Source organism: Dendropsophus ebraccatus, chromosome 5 (assembly GCF_027789765.1).
Source record: "Dendropsophus ebraccatus isolate aDenEbr1 chromosome 5, aDenEbr1.pat, whole genome shotgun sequence".
Taxonomy (NCBI): domain Eukaryota; kingdom Metazoa; phylum Chordata; class Amphibia; order Anura; family Hylidae; genus Dendropsophus; species Dendropsophus ebraccatus.
Genome location: NC_091458.1, coordinates 68,478,543 through 68,506,365, shown reverse-complemented (window position 1 = coordinate 68,506,365; position 27,823 = coordinate 68,478,543). Strand labels below are relative to the sequence as shown.

Below are 27,823 nucleotides of genomic sequence, written 5' to 3'. Positions count from 1 at the left end.
TGAGGCACTATGGTATAGGATTGCATCCTCTTCTCCCAAGCTGCTGATGTATACCACAAAATAGGTGTACTAAGTGTGAATAAGGCTCAAGAGGGAAGGGTTTTTTAACAGAAAGCTGAACTCAAAAACAAGGAGGCACAGTCTGAGGTTTTGTGGGGGAAAGAGCAGAAGCAATATGAGAAAATATGACTTTACTGAAAGAGTAGTAGATAATTGGAACAAACTTTAAGCAGCTGTGGTAACAGAATGTAAACCTGCCTGGGATAAACATATCTTTCCAGAGGTTAATAAGAAGGGAAATACTAAAAGGCCAGACTAGATAGACCCAGTGGTCTTTTTCTTCTGTTTCTAATGTACCCGGCTTTTAGATAACCCCTCCACACAAATCCCTATGAGCCCCACCTACCAGCCACATGCTCTTATAGGACATTATCCAGAAATAACAATCCCCTTGAAAGATGGTCCATTCACCTTCAATAGCTGTGTAATTCCACCCAGTACATAAGCTGCTCAGTGTGTATGTGACTTCAATGGGAGAGAGGATTAAGTCACCACCAGACTCCTCCTGAATATAGTACATCATGCCTGCAACTTTATTCCCCTGACTCCTCCATAGGGGAGATCTGGCCGCCCCCCGTACACATCGCTGCTCCCACCAATATTGATCTTATGTATTTGGAGACCTTAAGAGACTCTGGCCCAGTAACAACATTTATAGCATATCCCAGGATTGCTTGACTATTACATTTAGTTCCATAGCAGTGAATGGAGTAGCATGCAAACACACTACCACTCCATTCACAAAAGGTGTTGGCCTACAGATGTATGGGCAGGTATAATTCATGTAAGATGAGGAGCATTTGGGAAGAAGAACTGGTATACAAATGCCTATCCATGATAGAGGAAATCAATTGGTGCCCTTTAGTGTGAGATGTCAGAACACATGACAGTTCTTGCAGTCTCTGTAATAGGCATACATTGTTGGCTGCACATTCCTTGTGTATATGTTGCAGAGAATGACGACTTTCGTGCCGTCCTAAAAGATGCGATCAGTCGACAAACAAGCGTTTGCTGGTCTCTTGGCTGATCGCTGGGATAGTTACATCGGCCAACGATCTGGAACAAAAGTTCATTGTCCAATCATCATTCAGCCAGGTTACCTCTACAGACATCGGCCGGCGATAGGTCTCATCTTATTACTTTTATAAAGCCTTTACTATAGCTGAACCCCCCCCCCCCCCCCTTCAATTACATCTGATAGAAGAAGTGGGTCTCCAAGGGATCCGCAAACCTTTGAAACTCCTTTCAGATAGAATATTGTTCTGCTAAAGTATTTGTTACCAGCATTGCCTTATAAAACACTTATGTAAGATCAAATCATGTACATCACTGATTCACAGTGACAAATCCCCTGAGGACATGCAGTACAACTCCCAGAAGCCTCTACCACAGGCACAGTACCTTCCTTATTCAGAGACTGGACATATAGCAGGCAATGGCGGTGTCCCCGCACAGACTACATCCCACTTATTACTACACACCAGGGAAAAACATTTGGGCCATGACCATGCTGGGTCACTTACAGATGTCATATATGTTTATCAAGAGACTTAAAATGTACCACAGAGACATGTCAAACGTTTTGATCAGAAGAGAAGGCAACACGGAGCATAAATTTCCCCTGGCTCATTCTAATGATCAGTCACAGTATGAACACCCAGACACCAATTGATCAAAACTTCTGACATGTTTCTACAACATGGCATGAAATGTGAGAATTGAAGTTATTGCTCAGTACCTAGTACATATGTGGGTCTCGACATCAATGACATTTCCCCACACTGCAGGCACAGAGTCTGGTCTAAGGACAGAAAAGAGTCTGCTAAAGGGGTAGTCCAGATTCAGCAAGAAGAGTTTCTTCTGTAGTTTAAATGAAAATATACAAAAAACTGCCTTTGTTGCTCATAAATTGAAAGCTGTGCTCTGAGCAAGGAAATATGAAAGCTGAGCTCTGATTGGCTGCTATGGGCAACGTTATTTAGGGTACGTTCCCATGCTGTGGATAGGCTTAGGGCTGGGCGGTATACCGCAAAAATACCGATACCGTCACTGGCGTCGGTTAACCGACCTCAACCTAGCCAGGACGGTATCTGCGGTAATTTTGTATTTTTGGAGCAATCCTGCACACAAACTCGCGGCCCGGCGTGATCGCTGCACGTTATGTACAGGGACGTCGGTATCAGAGCGGGAGGAGCAGCAGGGTCCAGGTGAGAATGCCCGGGTGCACAGCCATCCCCCTGCACCCGTTCAGTCCGAGTGCCCGTCCCGCTGTACTTGTCCCGTCGGACGGGACTGGTGCCGGTACCCAACCCCTTTCCCACCCAACCCCCCTCCCCCGGGGGGCGAGCGCTGCACATGTTAATGTCCTGTGTGTGCAGGGATGCCGGTGTGCGCGCGGGGGAAGTGGAGGAGCAGCAGGGTCCAGGGGAGAATATTCCATAGTGCACAGCCTTCCTCCGCACCGTCCCGTCTGAGCGCCCTCCCCACTGTCTGGTCCGAGGCCCGTCCCGCCGCAGCTGTCCCGTCCAGTGTCCCTGCACACACAGGACATTAATGGGACTGGTGCCGGTCCCCCCCATCCCCCTTCCCCCGGCCGTGCGAGCGCTGCACATGTTAATGTCCTGTGTGTGCAGGGAGGGGGCCATGTCACAGCTGAAGGTGGAGGAGCAGCACGTGGGGGCGGCTGTCCTGTAGTCCCCTCAATAACAGTACAGGACTGTAACATAGGAGGGATAATTGGCTGCAGCAAGCGGGATAATAATTGGCTGCTGCAGCCCATCTATTCCTCCTATGTTACAGCCCTGTACTGTTACTGAGGGAACTACAGGTCCCAGCATGCAGCTTTCTGTATAGTAATACACCCCTGCCCGCCCCCCTATTTAGCAATACACCCCTGCCGGCCCCCCCCCACTGTAGTCATACACCACTATCCCCCCCCCCCCTGTATACTCATACACCCCTGCCCCCCCCCCCCGTATAGTCATACACCCCTGTCCACCCCCCCATATACTTAAACACCCCTGTCCGCCCCCCGTATACTCATACACCCTTGTCCGCCCCCTCTGTATAGTGATGCACCCCAATCTGCCCCCCCGTATACTTATACACCCCTGTCTGCCTCCCCGTATAGTAGGATAGATAGATAGCAGATAGATAGTTGATATATTGTACTGTACTGTCACCTGTATATACTAAATACCCATCATTTATACTCTGGGTACCTATAGTACATAGCTATATACTTGTATATACACGTATCCTGTAGTGTGCACATAGCTGCATGTTGTATACCTGTATATAGACGTCCTGTAGTGTGTACATAGCTGCATGTTGTATACCTGTATATAGACGTCCTGTAGTGTGTACATAGCTGCATGTTGTATACCTGTATATAGACGTATCCTGTAGTGTGTACATAGCTGCATGTTGTATACCTGTATATAGACGTCCTGTAGTGTGTACATAGCTGCATGTTGTATACCTGTATATACACGTATCCTGTAGTGTGCACATAGCTGCATATTGTATACCTGTATATAGACGTCCTGTAGTGTGTACATAGCTGCATGTTGTATACCTGTATATACACGTATCCTGTAGTGTGTACATAGCTGCATGTTGTATACCTGTATATAGACGTCCTGTAGTGTGCACATAGCTGCATATTGTATACCTGTATATAGACGTCCTGTAGTGTGTACATAGTTTGGGTTGCTGCTCATTGAGTTACTGTACTTTTTTTTTACTTTATTGAAACAAACTATCCCCAGTTTGGCACGGCCAAGTGGGTGTGTCTTGTAAAAGGGTGTGGCTTACAAAGGGGGCGTGTCATAGTTATCGTCCAATTATTGTTACCGCAGCTACATATGCGATAAACCGCAATATTAATTTAGGCCAATATCGCCCAGCCCTAGATAGGCTGCATATTTCCTGCCACAGATTTTAACAACATTGATCAGTTTTGGTGCATCTATACTTTACCTCTACATGCTCCCTGGCTTCCTTCCAGCTTCTCTCCGCAGCCACCGCTGGCACTTCTGAGACATTTTTGAAGCAACAAGCCGCTCGGCCAATCACTAGCCAAGATGCGACAGAGCCACGGCCAATGATTGGCCAAGCGGCCTGTCACTGCTGTGAGCCAGGAGAAACTGGAAGGGCACCAGGAAATGTACATAGGTAAAAATACTGCTTTATTCTCTTTGCACTTTCATCGGTCGACTGCGCACCTCCTATTACACAAAGCGATGCACAGTGCAGATAATTGTCCTGTGTAATAGGCCTCTAAAAGGTCATTACGGCTGATAATCACTTGAGTGTAATAGCTCCTGTTAAAAGGCAACAATCAGGTGCCATGCACAATGTTGGCTGGTCCGTGTCTTTCAACATGTTGGGGGAAAAAAAAACAGAACGATAACGACAGTCTGCTGGCCTACACCCCATCTAAAAGGAGCAGCGGTAGCCAACCAACGCTACCTCCTACAGGCCGCACAGATGATCTGAAGCTCCCCATGGCACCGCCACGCTTACCCGCTGGCTGTCTGTGCATGTAATAGTGCCGGCAGCAGGCGGGGAACAAAGAGCAAGCAAGCACTGATCTGACAGGTTGGTGCTCACTTGCTCCTCCACATCGGACAGTGTAATAGTGCCTTAAAGGGGTTATCCAGTGCTACAAAAACATGGCCACTTTCCCCCTACTGTTGTCTCCAGTTTGGGTGGGGTTTTGAAACTCAGTTCCATTGAAATAAAAGGAGCTTAAAGGGAACCAATCACCTAAAAAATGCATATATAGCTTTTTAAATGTACTGTTAGAGCACACAGCACACTTTCCATACATGTTTCTATATACTCCCTGCCTCCCCCATGTAATCCATAAAGTAACTTTATAAAACTGGTATGCAAATTACATCAGGTAGTCACCTGGGCGGTGTTCGGCTAGATGGTAGTCACAGTCAGTCCGGGTCCTCTGGGCGTCATCCGGCAGTAATCATGCCCCTCTTGGCGTGATTCAAATCACCCAGTAGCACTGACATCACTCGGGAGCGCGCCGTGCACAACGTCTGCGCACCTACGTTTTTACGCCGCCGCGCATGCGCAGTACAGCCGCTTCCATTTAGGCTGTACTGCTCCTGTGCAGAATAGCTTCAAACTCAGTGTGAGCTGGAGTTTGAGGCTATTCTGCACAGGCGCAGTACAGCCTGAATGGAAGCGGCTGTACTGCGCATGCGCAGTGGCGTAAAACGTAGGTGCGCAGACGACGTGCACGGCGCGCTCCCAAGTGATGTCAGAGCTACTGGGTGATTTGAATCACGCCCAGAGGGGCATGATTACCGCCGGAGGACACCCAGGGGACCCGGACTGACTGTGACTACCATCTAGCCGAACACCGCCCAGGTGACTACCTGATGTAATTTGCATACCGGGCGCCAGTTTTATAAAGTTACTTTATGGATTACACGGGGGAGGCAGGGAGTATATAGAAACATGTATGGAAAGTGTGCTGTGTGCTCTAACAGCACATTTAAAAAGCTATATATGCGTTTTTGAGTGAAATAAGTATTCTTGGATTGGTAACCAGAACAGTAGAGTGTGACTACCTCAATGAATACAATAAGAATACCGGTTACCGTTATCCTAGCCACCGGTTTGCTTGTCGTGACTCAGCATTTCCGCTCAACACAGCAGAATGCTGAAAGAGGAGAGGGGAAGGGAAGCTTGGCTGCCATGGAGAGCCATCGCTGCTATTATGCCAAATCTAATGGACTCAATCCTCTATTGTTTAGTCTCCCCTTATTTAATGTGTACAGGCAGGTTAACACTGCAGAACGTTAGGAAGAGCTCTATGTAGCGGAGACGATCTGAAGTGCCCATTCACATTCTACATAATCTCGATTGTGTCTAGGCAGTTTTCTTACAGGCCAAGAAACTCACCATCATGTCATAGGCCTTAAAACATAGTTGTGAACGTAGCAAAATATTCCCAAATGGAGGCGTCCATTCACCAGTCATTAAAAAAGTCCACAAAACAGCATGAAGGAAGCCACTAGGTAGAAACCAGCATGATGGGAATAACAGGGAATGTTAGGAAGTATTAAAGAGGTGCCCTGCTCATGCACAAAAGAGCCTAGCAGCATGTATAGGGGACTATTCACACTAGAGATGAGTGAACCGGGTTCGGGTTCGAGTCCATCTGAACCCGAATGTTCGGCATGTAATTAGTGGTGGCTGCTGAACTTGGATAAAGCCCTAAGGCTATGTGGAAAACATGGATATAGTCACTGGCTGTATCCATGTTTTCCAGACAACCTTAGAGCTTTATCCAAGTTCAGCAGCCCCCGCTAATCAAATACCGAATGATCGGGTTCGGATGGACCCGAACCCGGTTCGCTCATCTCTAATTCACGCGCCTACAAAATTTTTCCAAAGATCAACAAATTCATTACTGACAAATAAGATGGAGAGAAAATCCAACAACCTAAGTTGAAATGTAAAGAGCTAACCAGATAAGGCCGAAGTCCTATACTGACAATGGCCAGATCATCACAAGCAAAGTATGGCAGAAGGAATTTCACTCATATCATCCTGGTGGGAAAATGTTGAATTCTACACCAAACAACTCCCCTGAGGCTCTGACAGATGTTCAGATGCGCTGTATAGGTCCCTATAGGCGCTGTATACATAGGAAGTGGATTACCAGACCACCTGAGTGTGCTGCATGCTACACCGACATCTGTGCAGAACAGCACAAGGGTCACACTTGTCTATACAGTTTCCACTCTCCGTTTCTTATCCAGTCACATAGACTACATTGTGCACATACACTAAATCCTTTTACTGTAGACAATACATGTCATGGTTTATAGCCCGCTGTATTCAGTCATTACACCGCAGAGCCAACTATGGTAGGTAAGAGGATCACTCCAGTAACTACGGGAAATAATTCTATTAGGGACTACTACTTTACATTATATCACAATCCCAAGCCCTGTGAAGTAGCAATTTGATTATATTTCTCTCTTCTTTTGCCCATTAAGAGACTGGACCAGTTTTGCTAGTCTACAAATGTAGTGTTACACCTGTTTTGGATTATTGGAGAAGGGGGCACCAAATAGAAGGACGTAATACTTTGTGTATTACAGCTCCATACTACCTATATAACTGTTACAATACCTAATTTACGTATGCCTATGACTTTATAAGACAACGCAAGCTTCTCATCTGAAATCCAGACGACTTATGATCAGTTTGCAAAGCTAAGCACCTGGCACCACTGTGGTAGTGCTACTGCATATCCATTGTATAAAGTTGCCAGTGCGCTGTGCCCATAGCACTTATTTAGTGGTGGTCACTGGTCTATAATGTAAGCTGCAGGACAGAGCGCTCAACACAGATAGGAAAACAGTATTTTCTCTACTAACCTTTAACTTCTCAAGACACCTCTATTTAAAACTAGGTTCACATCTACATCTGAGACTCCATTTGGGGCCTCTGTGCCAGATTCTCCTCGGCAGCTGCAGACAGCTGGCGGGTCCTCCACATGACAGGCGCCATTGGAGCCCAACAGACCCCATAGACCATCAGGTTCTCTGCTGGTGTCCATCATTATGCTGGATTCTAACGGGGCAAAAAAAAAAAAAAAAAAAATACCGAATGCAGCTTTTTTTGCCCCGTTATTTAAACAGATGGAGGCCCCCGCTTTACATGTGAACAATGCCCTAATCCTAGTCATAAAATAAACTTACATTTTGTACCCTTAATAAACCTATATAGCATCCACTGTTAATTCTATTAAATATATTATAATATGCTGATGTCATATTACCTCCACATACCTAGTGACACACCAGGGGCTACAGTGACACTTCGGCTACTTCAGGAATCATTACCTAAATGAATATATTGACTCACTTAACAATCCTGTGAAAACCTTCAGAGTCATTTTACTGTTTGATATTATTCCTAACCAGTCACCTGCCTAAGTGCTGACTTTTCCAGCATAAAATTAAGTGATAGTGTAGATAGAGGAGTCTTAGAATGGCCATAGCTTAAATCTCTTCCAAGAAAGAAATCAAAGAATGTGAAAAGTGTAGGAAAGTGGGGAAAAAAAACATAAAACAGGGCAGTATAACATGCAGCTAGCATCAAAACACTGTCCTATGGCTCCCAAGGAGCGGATTGTTGTGGCATATAGTTATGTCACGCTAACAGTGGCAACACATGGCTGGGAGGCAGGGATTGGCACAACAGCAAAGGTGTCTTCCAGCTCGTCCTGTGGGAACCATTCATAAAAAGAAGCAGTCATCCCAGGTAAGAGGAAGCATAAACCACAGGAAAGGGAAGATTTTAACCTTCACACAGCGGCGGCAGAAAATCCCGCTGTTAATCCTTTACTACTACAAGCTCATTTTATTGTACAAGGCGGAGAGATGAAAGGCTTCCTGGGAACAATCAGTCTGAGCACTCAATAAACACATAAGTCACTATTGTATCAGAGAGACAGTCACTTACTTGTATTACTATATCCAGCGCACAGTGCGGAAAGCCTTATAGGATGTGTGAATACACTGTGCTTGTATTCCCTCGCTTTTGGCCCAAAATACTGTAGAAAACAGACATTTCTCTAAAAAATAAGAATATACCTCTTTAGATGCTGCTCCAGCTCCAAGACAAGCACCTTCATGGTTGCTGTACAAGAACCTCCGCTACGGTGAATGGTCCATTGCATGGAGAGGTCTGGTGAAAACCTTCTGCCTAGCTGCCGAGTGAGCCCTTCCTGCTGGAACATTTCACAAGTCATCCAGTGCTGCCTGGGCTCATCTCACTATTCTGTGATTTCTATGTATAAAAAGGGGAGGGGAGTATTCTCCTGCACCAGGATACACAGGTCTCTTGTATGTTTAGCGGAGATGTTGGTGCCTGGTTTGGCTTTGAGATCAAGAGGAGGAAACAAGGGCAGACGATGACAACACGAGCTGCAGATCACGTGACGCTGTTACATAAAGCATCAAGAGAGATTAAGATCTTTACGACTGGGAGATTTCACATCTCGGCAAACACAGGAGCTGGCTTCTTTCAGTAGTGGGCTAATCCAGTTATGAAATCGCCGCTCCATCCCAGGACGGCCGGCTAACTAATTGCTGCAGATTTTCCTCTCCTCTAATCCACTTACATGGAGTCTGTTACTACACTTCAGTACTGAACGTTAACCCTGATCAGCACCCAGATAACAAGTAGTATCCAGAAGCTGCGCACACCCAGCAGGTGTGACGCGTCTGGTAATAAAGCAGAGCCCGGCCAGCACAGGGTTAAAGAAATCCACTCATTGGAGTCACAAGCAATTATCGCTTGGGCAGAGAGTGCCTGTCTTGAAGCATTACCGTCACGATGAAAACAACCTGAAAACAAGTTACGCCTGAAAAAACGAATACATATGCCACGTCTTGCATGAAAGAATGCATGTATGCCTGTATATGGAAGTTACACTGCAAGCCCCAGAGAGCGAGGAAACTCGCTAAAGACTGGGAAGGTCTACCTCTAAATATACACAACAACAACTAGGAACAAAGCAAGAGTATTCCATGTGATACACCATATACAGAAGAGAGAATACATATACAGGATCAAATACATTGTGCTAAATGGGTTGTTGTCGGCCTCCAGTCTGCTGACAGATTGCAAGGAGTAGCAGAGGGACATTTCACCTTTATTAAAACCATATACTATTTATACCATATTTTTTTTCCCCATTTAATCTCGTATATGGAGTACTAGTTTAAGGACGTCGTCTTACAGTTAAAATCTCTGCTGGTTTGAATGCAGAATCCATGATTATTTCCACATCAAATCAGTATGGAAAGGGAAAAAAAAATCTCTGATTGATGCCCGTCTATTAGATTCTCTAAGGACAAACTTATATTCCCTAGACTGACACTTTTAAAATAAGACTTTTCCTCATGTGGCCAAAAGTTTTCCATTGGTAATGCTAGAAAACACCTTCTTACTGAGGCTCACGTCAATGTTTCCAGTGTCTGCCGCTGCCAGTAGGAATAATGGCTTACGGAATTATATAGGACTTTCACACTCAACAAATGGATTAAGACTTGTCTGAGACCACCCAAAGGTGTCAGCAGAGGAGTCCCTAATTCTACAATGCTGAAGGAATGATTGTTCCTAGTTATACATCTGGCGGTGGGGTTCTTACATCTCAGTCTACAAAAAGGGGCAGCAAGGACGGACATGACACATCTGACATCTAAGCAATTTCATAAGACACTTATATGGGACAGCTGCTCCTCCTTACCGTGGGGTTTTGTTGTAGGCTTCCCTAACCTTTCTCTGCAATGGCCTATCCATAATGGACAGAGCAGTGACGGTTTTTCTAAGAATCAGTCTACGGTATCTTATATGGTATCCTTTATAGCCATTGGGACCATTAATTAAAAGGGCCCCCTTTACACATTAGGGATTCCAAATCTATCACTTTCTGTGGGACTGGTCAACTATCTTGGAAAGGCCACGCATATGACATATGATACTGGAGCACAGAAGAATAAGGGCCCTATTACACAGGGCGATTATTGTGCGAAAAATTGTTATATCCTTTGAATTTAAACGATAATCGTTCTGTGTAATTGCAGGTAACGTTTGAAAAATCGTTTGTATGCCGTTGACTTAGATCTGAACCTACAATTATCGCTAATCGTTCACTGAAATTTCACATCCCTTTGCTCAAGTTCCGTGTTTGTTCACTAATCGTTCAGTGTAATTGCACATTATTCATTGTTTTGCTTGGATGAGATGGAGTAAACGATCATAGTATTGATCACAATAACGATTGTAACTAACGACCAACGTTCTGTGTAATGTGGTGAACGATTTAAAGGGAACCTGTCACCCCACGTGCCGGGGTGACAGGCTCCCGACCCCCCACTACAGCCCCATATACTCACCTGATCCCGCTGAGTCCCGCTTCTGGATCCGGTCACGCTGAGAGATGAGTCCAACGCTCATAGAGAATGACGGAGAGTCCAGCGCTCCGTCATTCTCTATGAGCGTTGGACTCATCTCTCGGTGCGCGCAGCGGGCTGCCAGGGGCTGAGATCTCCGTGACCCGATCGGATCCAGAAGCGGGACCCGGCGGGATCAGGTGAGTATAGGGGACTGTAGCAGGGGGTCGGGAGCCTGTCAGGGGGGCGTTGCAGGTTCCCTTTAAGGTTAACAAAAAACAATCTTGTTTGCGATCATTTATCGTTAGTTGTTAATTGTTAAAAATCTCTCCGTGTAAAAGGACCCTTAGCCTAGGTCCACACTGCAATTATGCAGTACATCATGGCTATCCCTCCAAGAAGGGGATGCCAACATATACTGCGGTGTGCTGTACTGGACCCTATTAATTTCACTGGGCTGACAGTAAACACGTCATGTTAAACTAGTGTGAAAAGCCTCATATACTACAGTAAATAGATGCGAATGGATATTAGTGAAGCATAACGCAGCCAATCAGCTTGATCGGCCCTTGTTTGCTGGGTCTTTACAAGGCAGCAGTCTGCACATTTCCATTTACACAGGAAGATGTGCAGGCAACTACCGATGACTTTATTGCTTGCACAAAAGATATGATCAGCCAATGTATGAGAGATTTCTCGTTCATCAGGTGATCCTCGACCCTTTCACAAGGTCCGATTATTGACCGTGAGGGTTCCTGTCTGACAATATTTGAGTTTCAATTCCTGATTCTTTTGTTTCTCCTAAAGGTAAATTGGAGCCACATTGAAAACCGGGGTGCACCGACTGCATCATAACAAACAGGCAATAACTAAATTTGCATTATCTAAAAGACAACAAGACAAGTCAGCCCAACATAATGTGAGGTAATAGAACGTAGGCCATTGCTCAGTTATGTGTAAACTCACCCTTTGCTGATATTAAAACCAATTCAATCATTAAACAAACTGGATTAGTTAGAGAGCAGAGCCCTGTGGAGTGTATGAAAAACAGCCCCAAGCTACAACCGAACAAGACTGAGGTGCACACATCTGCTTTCTTCTGGTTTGTCCCCATTGTTCTGGCCTCCTCAGACTCTTATGTATAGTGACAGGTTGTGCTCAGAAGCCTCACCCCACTGCAAAATCAACACCGCCCCAAATGCTAGAGAGTTTTGGTTTGAAAAAAAAAAAATTCTGGTAGTCCAAGTTTTGCTAGTTGTTATATTCCTTCTCTGTGCAGAAACTATGGACACCCTATTTCCTTGTAAAGTATCTCTGTAATTGGGGGGGGGGGGAGGGGGGGGGGGAGAGACACTTCTGACTTTTCTCAGACATGTTGAAACGTTTTTATCAGTCGGGGCCTGGCTGATCCCTATATATAGCCAGGAGGCACATGGGTTCTGTACTTCACCCCCACCTCACTGTGGTCTCCATCTCACTGTACAAGGCCAGCTCCATGTCTATTGTCTCATGTAATAAGATGGAAGACAGTGACTTAGGAAGTGACGCACATATCCACCTCATTTTAGTGACTGGTCCTTACACTTCTGACTGAAACACGTCAAATGCTGTCACATTACAAGAAGATACGATAACTAGTATGCTTGTTGTGCCAAAATCCTCACATTACAACTATCAGGCCCTGTAGGAGAGGCCATACCAGTCTTGTACATGACACACTACCCATAACACAAATGTAACAGGAGCTTGCACTAGTAGAAATAGCCATACCATCACTCTGAGGGTCCAGTTAACAATTATATAAGACTTTGGTAGCGAAGTTAGCTATACATGAGTAACTATGATGTAAGGAATGACAGCAGTATGCAGTGATATGTGGAATTACATTGGCACATGCATTACACATTAGTCAGAGCCAAAGTCTCATGTGTACGATAATACAGTCCTGTTAGGACGGCTTGTCCTATGTCTGGGCTAACAGTAAAGAGGTGACCAAGTGATATGAAGAGAACATTCCCCAGCTGAGCAATGACTATGTCCTAAAAGCAACCTTGGGCTACTATGAGTATAAGACCAACCAAGTGGAACATACCTTTATAACCACAGGGATTACCAAGCCTCCTCCTCCAGGATACACAGCAAATAATATGAGACCATCGGACTGCAATACACACAGCAGCTCATATAAAGGAGAATAAAACCAAAAGTGATAAGATCCTCACATTACATGAACCTGATCTATTGTCTCATGTGGTGGGAACACTAACATGCTGAAGAATTTGTTATCAATCTTATTATAAGGCAGTGGGACGCAGCCTGAAATCCTGAATTAGCAGGGGTGCAGACTACTACTCTGCCTCTCCCCCATGCTTTACACTGCAGCCGAGGTAAGTTCAAGGAGAGACAGACACAATCTTCTTTACAGAAAGGAGAGAATATTCCAGAAGAAAAACTACCTATCACGACTTACAAGTTTTAGATTCTAAAATCAACAAAAGCGGTATGTCCTTGACAAAGCAGGAGTGTCCTGCGTTACAACAGGCAGGGTCTAAAGGTCCAACATTCAGGTGCACAATTCTGGATTAGAGTAAGCCAATAGATGGTCTACACTTGACTGGACAGATTTCAGCCCAATTTATCAGCCTGATCCACTGTGATAAATCTTGTGGATTTGTAGACGGTGGGGGGTATTTATCATGTGCAGGGTACAAGTGGTTTGACAAAGTCCGATGCCGGATCTACTAAAGGTCCCCATGTACTTTAGGCTTTCGGCGGCCAAACCGCACCTCCTCCCCGCCCATCAGATGATCAGAGTGTACGTTGAGTGGTTTGCACACAAATCTGTATGCCAGGTGCACTATTAATACATTTCCTTGTGTGTAGACAGTTTTAGTAAGGGTCCTTTTACATGTAATGATTGCCACAAACTAGCACCAATCAGCGCTTACTTGCGGTGCCTTTACAAGGCGTTATTAAATCATGAGGCTTTGACGCACAAAGGATAGCTGTATTGTTTGTGTGGCCAATAACATTCACTGTTATTGGCCAAATTTCTCCTGTTTACAAAGAATATGTGGCCGAGAAACAGTGGACTTTTAACGGCGAAAAAGATTCAATCAGCCGATGAGCGGGCGTTTTCCCACTCGTCCGCCGATTTCTGGCACTTTTACACAGGCTGCTTATTGGCTGAATGAGCTTTTCTAGGAACCACTGTTGCCAATAATCAGCCTGTATAAAACGGCCATAAGATTGAGCAAATAAAGATTTCCATAAAACCTGAATGGCACTGCCGCGCACACTGTAACGATGCCATCAGTTCCTCATACCTTCTTCTTGGTTCCCAAAATCTCTACCGGTTTATATATCTGCAAATGTGCTAGTTTGGTGCACTGGAGGGGGGCCCAGCACCCCAGTATATCAATAGCGACTCCTCATTATGAAGGTGGAGGAGATATCGGTGCCCTGGGGCCACCTCCAGTGCAACAAACTAGCACATCTGCAGATATACAAACCGGGCGGGATCTCGGGGATTGGACAGCGGTAAGATGGATGGCATTGTTACAATGTGCAGGTTTTATGGAAATCTTCATTGACTCAATCTAGCGGTACATTCGCTATAAGTTCGCTCATTATTTCTCTTTTACATACCTAATGTCAATAAATTTTCTCCTACGTTAAACATACTAGCGGCCCAGACCTTGTACACATTACTGGCCTAGATTTGTCAAAGTGTGTAAAACAGGACTTTGTGTACTCTGCCTATTGCAGCCAATCACAGCTCAGTTTCCAGCTCTGCTAAAATGAAAGCTGAGCTGTGATTGGTTGGTATGGGCAGTGTACACCAGGTCCTGTTTTACACACTTTGATAAATTTAGGCCATTCATGTGAGTCTCTCAGCATCACAAGATAAGTACTTGCGCTTCCTCATCAAGCATCATGTAGCCCTCCATCTATACCACCATTATGACACAAAGCAATGTCCTGAAACACTTCTCACCTGTTTAGTCACATTGTATTCTGCCATTTCTACAGCCCAGGCTTCACACCAGAATCACTATGACCGGCAGACAACATTACATATGGGAGGCACACTCCTGATACATAACAATGAACCTTCCTTACTATCTGAACTGACAATGGGAGACCTGAAGCAGAAATTGCATGCCAGGTCTCTGTACCTATCTTACAGCGTCTCCCACAGCAGTATAGATCAAGGACAATTACATTAGGAAATTACTTCTTGCCATTCTGCAGTGATGAGCAGATTCACAAGCAGCTATTTTCCTGTCACACACTGAACTGGCTTATATATAAAGCATGAATGGGTCTATGTTCACACAGTGGATTTTTCCTGTGGAAAATATGCACATTGCATCTGTTCTTCAGCATGCTTTAGTGCATAAAACAAGCCAAAATACATGCTGCCGATCTGAACATAGCCTGAGAGGTACTGGCACAGCTAAAGTTCTCTACTACACAAAATCCAGCCCAGCGCTTCTGTGCAATGACCAGCCGCACCGATACCACTACCACCTACCAGGGGAAGAGCTGCAGTAAAGGTAGTCACACCACTTATGACTGATTTACTAATTCACTGACCTGGTCACGAGTTATTTCAGTCTAATAAGCTTTTTCTCTAATGGTTTGTAGCTAAACAACTACTACCACCACCAATATCATTGTGTCACACTGTCTATTTTGGGGTAGTAGCCCTCACTCAAAAGCATGCCATTCACAGCTAGATCATCACATTATCCTTTCCAATAGCTTACACCAATTTACTACTACCCATTTACAGTGCTGTAAATTCAGTGTGTTATCCAGCAAAAAGTGGCTGTATCTACATGTGAAGCCTCAGCGCCACCTGGTGGACAGATGATGCTCTGAATTGGTGGGAAGGAAATGTACAGAGTTCTCCTATGGTTGTTAGTGTCCAGGTGCACAGCAGTCATTCACATTGTTTTACCAATACTTTTGGCATATACACTGGAGAAGCTCCTGCCACATATGCTGAAGGTTTCTTTAAGGAAATGGTACTTACTTTGAGGAGGAGGAATATACAATAAAAGAAATTTCTCCTTTTGGGTATGTGCACATTGAGGAAAACACGCAGAGGACTTGCGACACATTCCGCTGCTCGCTCACGCTTCACTATCTGCCTGTGCCATATACTCCATTCTATGGTCAGATTCTATAGCTGTCCATTCTTTGGGCAGACGGCGAAATCTGCCTGACCATAGAATGGAGTCTATGGGAAAGGCAGAAAGTGAAGCGAGAGCGCACGGGGACGAGCGGTGGAATCCGCCACAAGTCCTCCGCGTGTTTTCCTCAGTGTGCACATACTCTAATTCAGAAGAATAAGTAGCACTGGCAGGAGTAGTACATCATAAGGTTTCTTCATCACTTGCCCCCCCCCCCCCCCCCCAGACAGTAAATCAGTCAACACAAATAGTTACACAGAGATGGATGGACAGACAGACACACAGTACAGACATAGGGGGATACAGACAGTGCGTTCTGTGACAATAGTTTAGACATACAAGGGCTGTCTTACCTGAAGCATCCAAAGAAATAAGCCATTTCCATCCAGACAACGAAAATGAAAAGAAAAAAAAGAGAAAGAAAAAAAAGTTAGCAACTTCATAAACTATGAAACAAGACAACTACAGACATCTTGAAAAGCTACATAGAGGCTTATCAATATTCTATATAAATGCCAGCATCCCCCAAATGTCTGAGAGTGGCCTAAAGAGCCCAGCGCACTTGTACAATTGTACTGATCCCTTGTGCTGTAGGCACACGAGGATAGTTATGTCTGCACATCTGTACACATATATAGGTTGTTCTAGAGAAAATAATGGAAGCCAGCCACATGAACAATCCAGCCTTCATGTGTGCGGCCATTCACTCATGCTCACTGTAGGGGCAGGGACAAGGGGCAGGAAGGCAGTCTCAAATCCATCATGGCCAGCATTAACTTTCTCAAGTAATGCATGCTACAGTAGCTTTTGGGCAAACATGACCAAGTGTTTTGGTAGGTACTATCCACTACATACCAGGAAGATCTGACAAAGCCTAGTGCTTTGCAGATTCTGTGACCCAGCCATCTAGCCCTTATGAAAGTCCCTCAGATCTTCAGGCTGTGTTCATACATTTGCAGTTTTGTTGTTTGGCAATGTGATATTGCAGATAATGCCAGAAACTGTGTGCATCTTCCCATTGGGGAAATAATGGGGAGTGTGATTAAGGCCACAGTCAGGCTGCAAATGTGGGAACGCAGCCTTAGCACTTGCCCTTTTCCTGCTTCCAACACATTAACTTCAAAAACTGTTGACTGCTGACAGGGGCCATTGTAGAAATAACCTGTCAGGTATTAGGGCGCACGCTGCAGTTGTGTTGCAGTGATGTGATGCACCTTTGAAGCTAAAACCAGGTGTGGTCATAATGAATTATATAGAATAAAGAACAGACGCTACTTGTACTCTACACATCAGGAGGGAATTTAGCATCTGTTACTGTTCATTATGATCTATGCCTGGTTTTGGCATTAAAGCTGCATCACAAAATGAAAGCATCTAAGTCTTACAGCTGCTCAGTATACATTGTTAATTCATGCACTGGCACAAAGCAATACTGCCACCCAGTGGTTTAATGGCATTACTACAACAGAGCATTGTAAAATAGTTAAAACTAGATAAAAAGAAGATGCCCTATGAAAAGCAGCTAAAAAAAGACTAAACTGGGCATATCTTACTGGGAGAGTGACTTCCCTTTCTATGAATAATATAACAGGCGGCAGTAATGCATTTAAGCAAACACTTAAAGGAGTAGTCTGGTGAAAATTTTTATTAAAAGTATTGTATTCCCCCACCCCCAAAAGTTATACAAATCTCCAAGATACACCTATTATGGGATATACAAATAAAGTGCTTTTTTCCCTGCACTTACTACTGCATCAAGGCTTCACTTCTTGGATGATTGTGATGTCACAACCCGACTCCCATAGCTGTGCGGGCTGTGGCTGCTGGAGAGGATGATGGCAGGGGGACACTGAGGGACACAGGGCACTGGTGGGACACTGAGCATCCCTCTGCCATCATCCTCCCCAGCAGACACAGGCTGCACAGGTCTGGGAGTCAGGGTGTGACATCATTATTTTATCCAGGAAGTGACATCACCAAGTTATCCAGGAAGTGACATCACCATTTCATCCAGGAAGTGAAGCCTTGATGCAGTAGTAAGTGCAGGGGAAAAAAAGCACTTTCTAAGCATTTTCCATAATAAGTGTATATTGGTAATTTGTATCTGTAACTTTTGAGGGGGAATACAATACTTAATAAAAATGTTCACTGGACTTCTCCTTTAATCCATTGGGAGAGTGAGATGGTAATCAGGGCATAATATTTTGTCTGTACTTAGGCTTTTATGCTTTGAACTTGGTAAGCATTATCTTTTGGTTGGCGTACAGTGTGAAATATTAGTATATTTAATATCATGTAACTAGTGCTTTTCCTATCCGGTTATAATTATATACAATTGAGTCTGTGTACTAGTGCCCACATTTATTTTTGTATACATAGGGTTATTAATTTATACATGCCCTACCTCTAAGGGGTCTGAACTGTCTATCCCTCTCTGAACTTATTCTTTATTCTATGGGTTTCAAGTAATAAAGATTATGGATTAATAATGATTATCTGTCCGACATGATGGTGATGTTGTGAATTTTAGTTTAAAGTCATGTGTATGGCTATAAGATAGAAGGGGCTTTTTTTGTTAATTAGCACTTGATCCAACAGCAAATAAAGGGTCCAAGTGCACACAAGCTTGCTGGTTAATTTCTGGTTTTTGCTTTGTACTTATTATGGTACAAAAACTATTTCCCCCATTGATCTTTACATGTAAAAAATAGTTTAAGTCAACTGATTTTTTTTTAATTTTTTTTTTTATAAAAGACCCATGGAAGCTTTTTTTTTTGTAACATATGTACAAAGGAAGACTAAAAACTATGTATTGAAAATGTGTCTATAGCCTTTAAGGGCACTGTGTATGTATGGTTGAGCAATACAGCATGTGAAGAAGCATGCCACGGTTCTTTTCTTGCATATGGTCACCACCATTAAGTCAAATCATTGCTTTAGTCTATTGCTATCCCCCCTAAACAACACATATAGAAACAGCTGAAAAGACGCTGACATTAATGAACCAAGCCCAAAAGGATATACGCCATATGTACCTATCTGACTTTTGGGGTGCTATTTGTTTTATTTTAACCATTCTGTCACCATTTATAATGTCTTCCATATAAAGCAAGCATATTCGTGTAAAAGTCTATAATACTTTATATATTCATCTAGACACATACCAGCATCCAAAATAAACTTAACAGCACAATGCTAGACAAAGTCTGACCCACCAAGATACCAAGCGGCATCACTACTGCTGAGAAATTTCAGATACCGGTTTATACATGAAGTCTTCCAGAAGGTGGCAGCATAAGCCCATTTATTCACTACAATACCAGGCATGTATAGTGACATCTAGTGGCAATCTAAAGATTGCAGGCAGAAAAGAAAAACATATAGACTGGACTTTTCATAGCTTTAAAAAAGCAACATTATACAAACCACAAAATAAAACAACCCACAAAACATTTTGCTCACACTGCAACAAGACGCCATCTTGCTATAGTACCCACAACAGAAAGCACCTATGTTCCCACAGTGCTTATGACCTACAATTCATATTATCTTTACAAGGTTGTGAATGGTCTCAGAGAGATGGCAGATAAGCAGGTTTATATCTCGTCTTTCATTGGTGGTTTTCCCCAGATAGTAACAGAAGCTACTTCAGGCTTTACCAAAGCTTCTGTAAAGGCTCTATTCCACGGAACGATTATAGTTCATAAACTCGTTCCAACGACCGCTCGTTGACGATAATCACTTTGTGGAATTGGTGTAAACCAGCGAACGACAAAGGCAAAATTGTTATATTATTAATCAAAATCTTTTTCAGCATGTCGAAAAAAAATCGTTGGTCTTTGAAAGATAATTCGCTAATCTGTTCGTAAAATTTGAAATCTTTCGTAAAAAGGTTTTAAAAAAAAAAGTAGGTGTGTCGTATAGTCATCACCCCGGCAAACGTTTTAAACGATCATGTAATGAGTGCAAAATAATCGTTACACTACATATATCGTTCACGTTATGTGTTGTTTGCTAAAAAAAAAAATTGTTTAGTGATCGTTAACGAGCGGTCGTTGGAGCGAGTTTATGAACGATAATTGTTCCGTGGAATAGGGCCTTAAAGGCCTGTTCACACTGGACAATAGAGAAGCTTTGCTTATTTCCAAATGATTGTTCATTGTTGGTGATGGTACAGTTGATGTTTTTTCACTAGTCCCCCCACCCCCACATGTATAGGGTACACAGCATTAAAAGACACACCATACAATTCTAGAAATCTCAGTCACACACAGAGATTTCCTTTTTTACCTTCACTTTTTGTGCCATTTACAAACTACAATGCGTGAAAACATAAAATTGAAAAAAGGCATTAGCATATGCAGTTTTCCATGCAGACATTTGTAAGAAAAATGTGACCTATGGTAGTAAATCTACGTGGTCAGTGACCCAAGTCAGAGGGCCTAGAGGTCAATGACGTCAAGCCATGGACTTAACTGGTGAGGGATGGTTATCTGAGGCTGTGACCTTCAGCAGTACAGCTATGACACGTTACACTCACAGCACAGATTCTAGTCATGAGCTGCCTGGGGCAAGAGATACATCTTAGGAGCTGTTCACATCAGGTTTTAAGCTTACATTTTAATTATGCAATGTAGCTCATTTCCAGAAGACAAGGACCTGCTCTACATTGCCACCTACCACAGGCTGCTTCCCTTCACTGTTTTAACCTTAAAGGGCTTTAAAAGGGTTATCCAGTGCTACAAAAACATGGCCACTTTCCCCCCTCTCTTGTCTCCAGATTGGGTGGGGTTTCAAACTCCGTTCCATTGAAGTAAATGGAGCTTAATTGCAAACCACACCTGAACTGGAGACGAGAGGGGGAAAAGTGGCCATGTTTTTGTAGAGCTGAATAACCCCCTTTAAACATGGTTGGGGATTAACCCAGTAACCCATCAGTGGAAAGCTGTTTCAGGGTTCCTGTGCCCCTCAGTACAGAGTTGCCGACTAGGAAGAAGCTTTCAACATTTTAGAAAGACATGCTGACGCAGAGCAATACTGCCACACAGTGGTCAATGTGTTTACTACCTGGGACTACCCAGATAAAAAGAACTAGATGTCCTAAGCAAAAGCACCTAAATATTAAAAGGGACTAAATTAGGTAAAAGCTTCACAATGAGAGCCACTTCATGGTATATGGTTCTTTCTACAATTTGAAGCTCCGTTGTGCAGCTCCCTTCAGCTAATCAAAGCTCCCACACTCTGATGTCTGAGAGTGCGCTGCTTGAGTCAGGGCACCAGCATTGAGAAGGCATTAAAAGGGGTTAAACAGTGGCAGAAAAATACTGCTGCATTACTGGAGAAGGCTGATCATGTGACTTGGTTTAAGGGTATGTCCTCATATGTGAATATACTGTAAGAGCTAAGCCCCCTTCTCCAGTCCAGGTGATTCAGAAACAGAGAAGAGGACAGGCTTTGTAAGTGAACCGAGCCACACAGCCAGCCCCCTTCCAGCAAGTCACTGACAATGTGGTGATGGCGGCTGCTGCACGGTTATATTTCTATTTAGGGAAGGATGCCTCACTTTTTCACTTTCTGTAGTATATCCTTCTCAGACAAATCTCTGAACATATTTCAAATCTGAAACCCTTTCAGTCACCTAAAGAAAATAACTGTAGTAATAGGCAGGAAGGGGAAGCAGCTGCAGTTCCTGTGTCAGGCTGCATGCTATGAGAGGGAGGAAGGAGCACATGTATAGGAGTGGTGAAAGCGTTGCGTGGAAGCTGGAAACTACACCAAACTAGGGGCAGATATCCCACCAACAAGCCTGCCCCCTCAGGCAGGGAAATGTAAAACATTCACAGAAACCATGCAAACAATTGTGGGAATGGAAATCCTGTGCATATAATAGAGATGAAAGCCCACACTATTATGGTGTGTTTACACAGAGATTTATCTGACAGATTTTTGAAGCCAAATCCAGGAATGGATTTAAGGAGGAGAAATCTCAGTCTTTGCTTTATGACCTGTTCCCTGTTTAGTGTCTCTTCCTGGCTTTTGCCTCAATAATCTGTCAGATAAATCTCTCTGTGTAAACGCACCATTAGGTTATGCTATGGGGTAAACGTCAGCAGTAAGGGTATGTGCACACTGAGGAAAAGGCGAGGAACTGAAGAGGAATTTCTCCCGTAAAATATGTACAGAGCAAAATCCCATTGTGTTCAATGGGTTTTCTGCTCTGTTGTTCACACTGCAGAATTTCCGAGCAGAATTTTATGCTGTAGATCTGCTAGAGGAATGCTATAGAAGTCAATGGGGGGCTTAAATTCTGCTTGAATTCTGCCTGAAAACTTTCTGCTTCAATTCCTCGAGAATTGCTCAGTGTGCATATACCCTAAAATAGTGTAATCCTAACAAGCACTACTGAAGCCAGCAATTCTAGGAACTAGTGGGACAGTGGTCAGTAAACGTTTTTTCTGGGGAAGAAAAAAATATATATATGGCTCTGGGTGTAATCATAATTTAAAAAAGCAGCCATATTCACCTAGCCTGAACCCATGGCAGCTGCAGTGACAATGCTCCTGGTTTCTGCCTGTCACCGCTTGTTCCTGGTTAAGTGTCTGCTCAGCCAATCACTGCTAGATAGGACAGCATTTGCACAGGTGATGGCTGAGCATGGCGGTTTTTGCAGTGACAATGCGTCACCAGGAAGTGGCGGTGTTGAGCAGAAACTGGAAGCATGGTCACTGCAGCTGCAGAGGTTCAGGGTTGGTGAATATAGCTGAGAGACTAAACTCTCTCTACACCCATATCTACCAATCACTGAGTAGGACCGCCCAGTTGACTACTTTGCTCAAAATGAGCAGAGATTAACATGAATAAATCACAGGTTTTTCCGAAGCTTTCCCCAAAAATTTCTGTAACTTGCTGACTGCCGACTGGACTGCATTTTCAGCATGACAGGTTCCCCTTTAAGTCAATATACAACACAATGCATAACCCATAGACTCTTTACAATGTCTATCACTGTGGCATGGCATCTCATAATACTATAAACAGCTTCCCTCCAGCTTCCAGAAGCATGGATGCGGGATAAGACCTGTATAAAGAGATCTGGACCACATAACACCCTATCTGCATAACTTTGGTCTCCTGCTTTGATCTTCAACAAAGTCTAATCTGTGTGACAGCTCAACAAAGATAAATGGTGCCTTTGTTTCTGGAGACTTCTAGCAAGTTGTCTGTAAAGGACACATTGGCCTCGGAGTTCCCTTTCAGAGTGCAGGACGCTTCCTGTGGGTTGAGTTTTCACAGGAGCATTAAACGTTCGGTTAGTAGAGCTGGCCTATGTATGTAATGTTATCAGAACAGGTAGTGATCATGGAAGCGGCCATTATTTAGATATGCTGTCAGTATCCCTACGGAAAAACACACCAGTCAGTCTCCTGAACTAGTAAGAAACTCTCAGTGTCCTTATAAGAGGTGACTGACCATGATTGGAAGGTGGTAAGAAAGGTCCTAAACACATATATTCATGGCGTGCATGGCATCAGATGGGCAGCCTGGATTGGTTTTTACACTTTCTTAACTACCAGTATAGGCAATGAGAATAAAGACGCTAAATGAGTAAAAAGCACAATGAGGTCACCGTCACTCCTTGGTGATTCAAAGACGCCTAGTACAAAGCCCTCTACTACGGCACTGTCTGATGGCAAGCTGGATGTGGCAGACTCTATTGGCTTGCTTTCTTTCTGTGTCGGGACATCCGCACATTAGCATATTTGCTTACTGTGAGGGATTAGCTTGGAGCCTGGAATCTCATTTTATACCCCTTTGTATTGACAGTGTGAATACAGTAACCATGCCAGACAGCAAGATCCCAGCTAGGCAGCAGGAGCTTTTATCATAAAATATTCAGAGTCCATTACACAAAACCGAGGGTAAAAGAGGAAAGAAAAAAAAAAAGTGTTTAAATTTATCAGCCATCGATTGTAAAACTCCATGGACTGTCCACAACAGTAAGGACTGGGGTTATATGGAGCCGGAAGTGACACGGGCAGCATGTCCTACACAGACCAGCTAGCTCCCCCAAAGACTAATGTACTATTAAATGAGGCTCAATACTTCCTAGGACTCTAAACCAGGAAACAAACCAAGGAAAACGGCAAAGCCCTCTTCTACACACCCTCTATATGTAGTGACCGCAGCAAGCACCCTCTCAGCCAGAGACTAAACCCTAAAACCATTTTAGGAGCAAAAACCATTAAGAATCTAATAATAATAATAAGAAGAAGAATCTAATAGTAATAAGAATCTAATAATAATAATAAGAATCTAATAATAATAATAATAATAAGAATCTAATAATAATAATAATAAGAATCTAATAATAATAATAATAATAATAAGAATCTAATAATAATAATAAGAAGAAGAATCTAATAATAATAATAATAATAATAATAATAAAATCTTTACAAGCCAAAGCTAAAATTCTTCCTGGCAGCAGTCACCACCAGGGGGAGCTTACTGCATACAGGTTATTATTGAGATATGCATCTTCAGCTGCTTTTACATGAGCATGTTTTGCTTTTTATTATACCTCTGTTTGTTATGGACCGTAAAACAGAGCTAATGTTAATCTATGGGGCTATTTCCATGGGTATATAAAATAAATATAAAACACAGCAAGCTACTTTCATGCATTTTGCAGATGGAAAACACATTCAAAATATATGAAAAGGGGATAAAATACAGAAGCCTCTTTATGTAAGACAGTGTTTCCTGATGTAATACTGATGCCATTTCTTCTGTAATAGGTTTAGATTTGTATTACACAATTATACCAATATCCTGATGTGAAACAGGTTGTATGCAGTATCACAGCTAGCGGCAGTCACAATTCCCTCAAAGTGCTTGTGTCATCTGTAAAAACGTTAGGACAACTTAGAACAGGAGAAGGTCACAGGACTTCGGCCAGATGAGATCTAAACTTTTCATTTGTTTGGATGACGGCAAAAGTTTTTACAAATGACACTAACTGCAGGTTTCTATACAGAGTATACCAAGCTATGACAGCTATAAAGATAATTAAGAATTTACTTTTAAGAGCCTTCACTTGAAGGTCTAAAGTTGGCAGAAAATACACATAAATAGGGAAGTGTTGTTTAGAGTTGCATGACAAGTCACATGCTATATAGTGGACGGCACTCGCATACATCACAGATCACAAGGGCACACATCCTGCAGTCCTACACACTAAAACCACTTACTCTCAGCCCCCACTCAGTGCAGCTCACTCCTCAGACACGTTTCGGCTAGGAGTTAGACTCTGTTATTAAAACATTGGTGGCGCTAGTGTCACGTTCCAAGCAAATAACTGTATTAATCACCCGGTGACAAACCCAAGCAGATGGTTAAGAGAAACCACTCAACACTCATTCACTGCAGCAAAGTTGCTGTGAAAGTGGAAAACCATGGAAAGGCTTCATGAATAATTGATGAGCCTGAAAGCATTTCTCAAAGTCCATTCATTTCTTTAATGTTTAGTCTATTGTGCATATATACTATTAGTAAGCCGGGACCCGGGATGAGCTCACTGAGCAGCAATGCAGGGAGAGAATGCAGAAAGAAAGCCAAAGCCATTACACTTCTGCCAACACTGATGTGAGCACCGAGGAGCAAGTGCAAGCTCTGTAACATTAGGAACCAATCCCACTGTTACATGATGACAACTGTTTATGCGGAACATGCAGCTGATATAGTGCCAAGAGGAAACGCTGAGAGGATGGCTAGGTGGGGTTGTGCTCAGTGGAAAGTTGGTCACGGGCTTAGATGGGCTGTGTTATTGTTAGCAGGGAGCATGCAAAGGAAAGTACGGGGGGGTTCTCTAGGGACAAGCAAAGAGATGGCCAACGCCATCCTGATTATACAGAGGCTCGCTTTTTTGTAGAATAGTTTCATTGTTCTATTAAATTACATTTTATATTAAGATAAATAAGCTGGAGTCTGGAGAGGTTATATACCTATGTATATTTGTATGGTGTCCATAGACCGTATGCAAGCTGTTGATTTCCCCATCATACAGGTCTACTTTACATTTGTGTGTGAATTGTCAGGAAAATTAACACTGCGTGCACTGACCTAACACCGGAGCGGCACAACAGTGCAGTCCCATATGCTGAATCCTTCTCAAAACTAATGCAAGGAGGAGGATTTGTCCTTAGTAACCACTGACATTACCTTTTCATTTCCCAATGGGCTAAAAAATAAAAACTGGGAACACCTTTTGGTCACGACCCAATACACTTGTAAATAAGCACGTTACGTCGTGCAACCATTTTAGCACATTGTTATTGGCCACACGACTTTTGTTTAGACAGATTTTACCAACCACACAAAAGATCAAAGCAGCAAGTGTTTCCGGATCAGCTGATCTCTGCTACTTTTACCTGCAATTTATAACACTGTATAGGTATATATCAGCCAAATGACTCCCAATATGGTTTTGCACACAGCACTTTTGCAGTCCCAATTTAAATTTTTTTTTTTACCAATGCCAGAATTGTTTTAAAAGGAAATCTGTCAGTAGATTTATGTTGCATAAAAAAGGCATCAACAAAACCCAATGGTCTCCCTCATCCCTTACAACTAAGCATCATTTCAGAGAACAGACAAAAAAAAAAAAAATGTAACCTGAGCAATGGTTTGGGGAACATACTGGGAGGTGTATATATGAAGAAGCTTATCGATTGAGTTGGGCAGGGGAAGTCCGGGAGACCGCCTCCAGGACACTTCCCCAGTGCCGTGGTTCAGGCTGTACAATAAGGCTACAGTCACACAATGTGTCAGACATTCCACGTGGCTCTATGTCAGCAAGCTGTCAGAATGGACGGCAGTGTAGAGTCTGACATGCCCACTGAGTTTAATATGATCAACAGTATCCAACTGGATTTGCTTTGAGCCGAAAAAGGCATCAAAAGGCATGTTGGGTTCTATGCTGACTTTTTGACATCTTGCCGACTTAAAGCTAATGATGGACCTGATGGACAGGAGAAAACATGGTATAAATACATCTAGTATTTCTCTGAAACACCACAGCTTGTCAGGAATGAGGAAGCCTATAGGGATGTCATTGTGCCTGTTGCTTGGACAGACTCCCCTTTATACTTTTCTTGAATGTATGCTGCCACCACTGAATCCCTCACTGGTTAATACTGCAATTATAGGGTTATCCCCTCTCACATAACATGCTGTATCCCTCTGCTCCTGTTTGGCTCACTTTCACTCAGCACCAGCATTTATTACTTTATTACAGGTTATTCATCCTTACTGCTGATACGCAGGAGAAATGATGCCTGATCATACAGTGAATATGCATCGCACACTATAGCTGGAAAGCCCCTTTAAGTAACTCTAAACCATTGAGTGCCACTCTCTCTAATTCCTAGATCCCATCCATACAGCTATGTATTGTTAGAGGGCTGAAATCAGTCGGCACATGAAGCAGATTGTCCACTGGGGATACTGGCAGCAAAGTTCAGTCCGCCATAACCCATACAAAGTGCTTCTTTATGACCACATGGCTCCCGTGCATTGGCGTCTTAAACAAGCAGTACACATGTAAAGAGCAATGTCTAA

At 43.3% G+C, this 27,823-nt stretch overlaps 1 protein-coding gene across 5 annotated transcripts in view; it reads right to left on the bottom strand.

Moving 5' to 3' along the window:
• Positions 1-27,823, bottom strand: part of TSC22D1 (TSC22 domain family member 1) — a 71,298-nt gene that overhangs the window by 10,771 nt on the left and 32,704 nt on the right. The window contains exon 2 of one of the 5 annotated variants that reach the window (XM_069970539.1): positions 8,697-8,833. The exons of 2 other annotated variants lie outside the window; for them this stretch is intronic. In XM_069970539.1, coding sequence (XP_069826640.1) covers positions 8,697-8,782 — 86 coding nt within the window. In that variant the 5' untranslated portion in view covers positions 8,783-8,833. Of the gene's footprint in view, positions 1-8,696; positions 8,834-16,543; positions 16,553-27,823 lie in introns of those variants that run through there. 2 more of the 5 variants (XM_069970538.1, XM_069970541.1) reach the window with 2 other exon arrangements.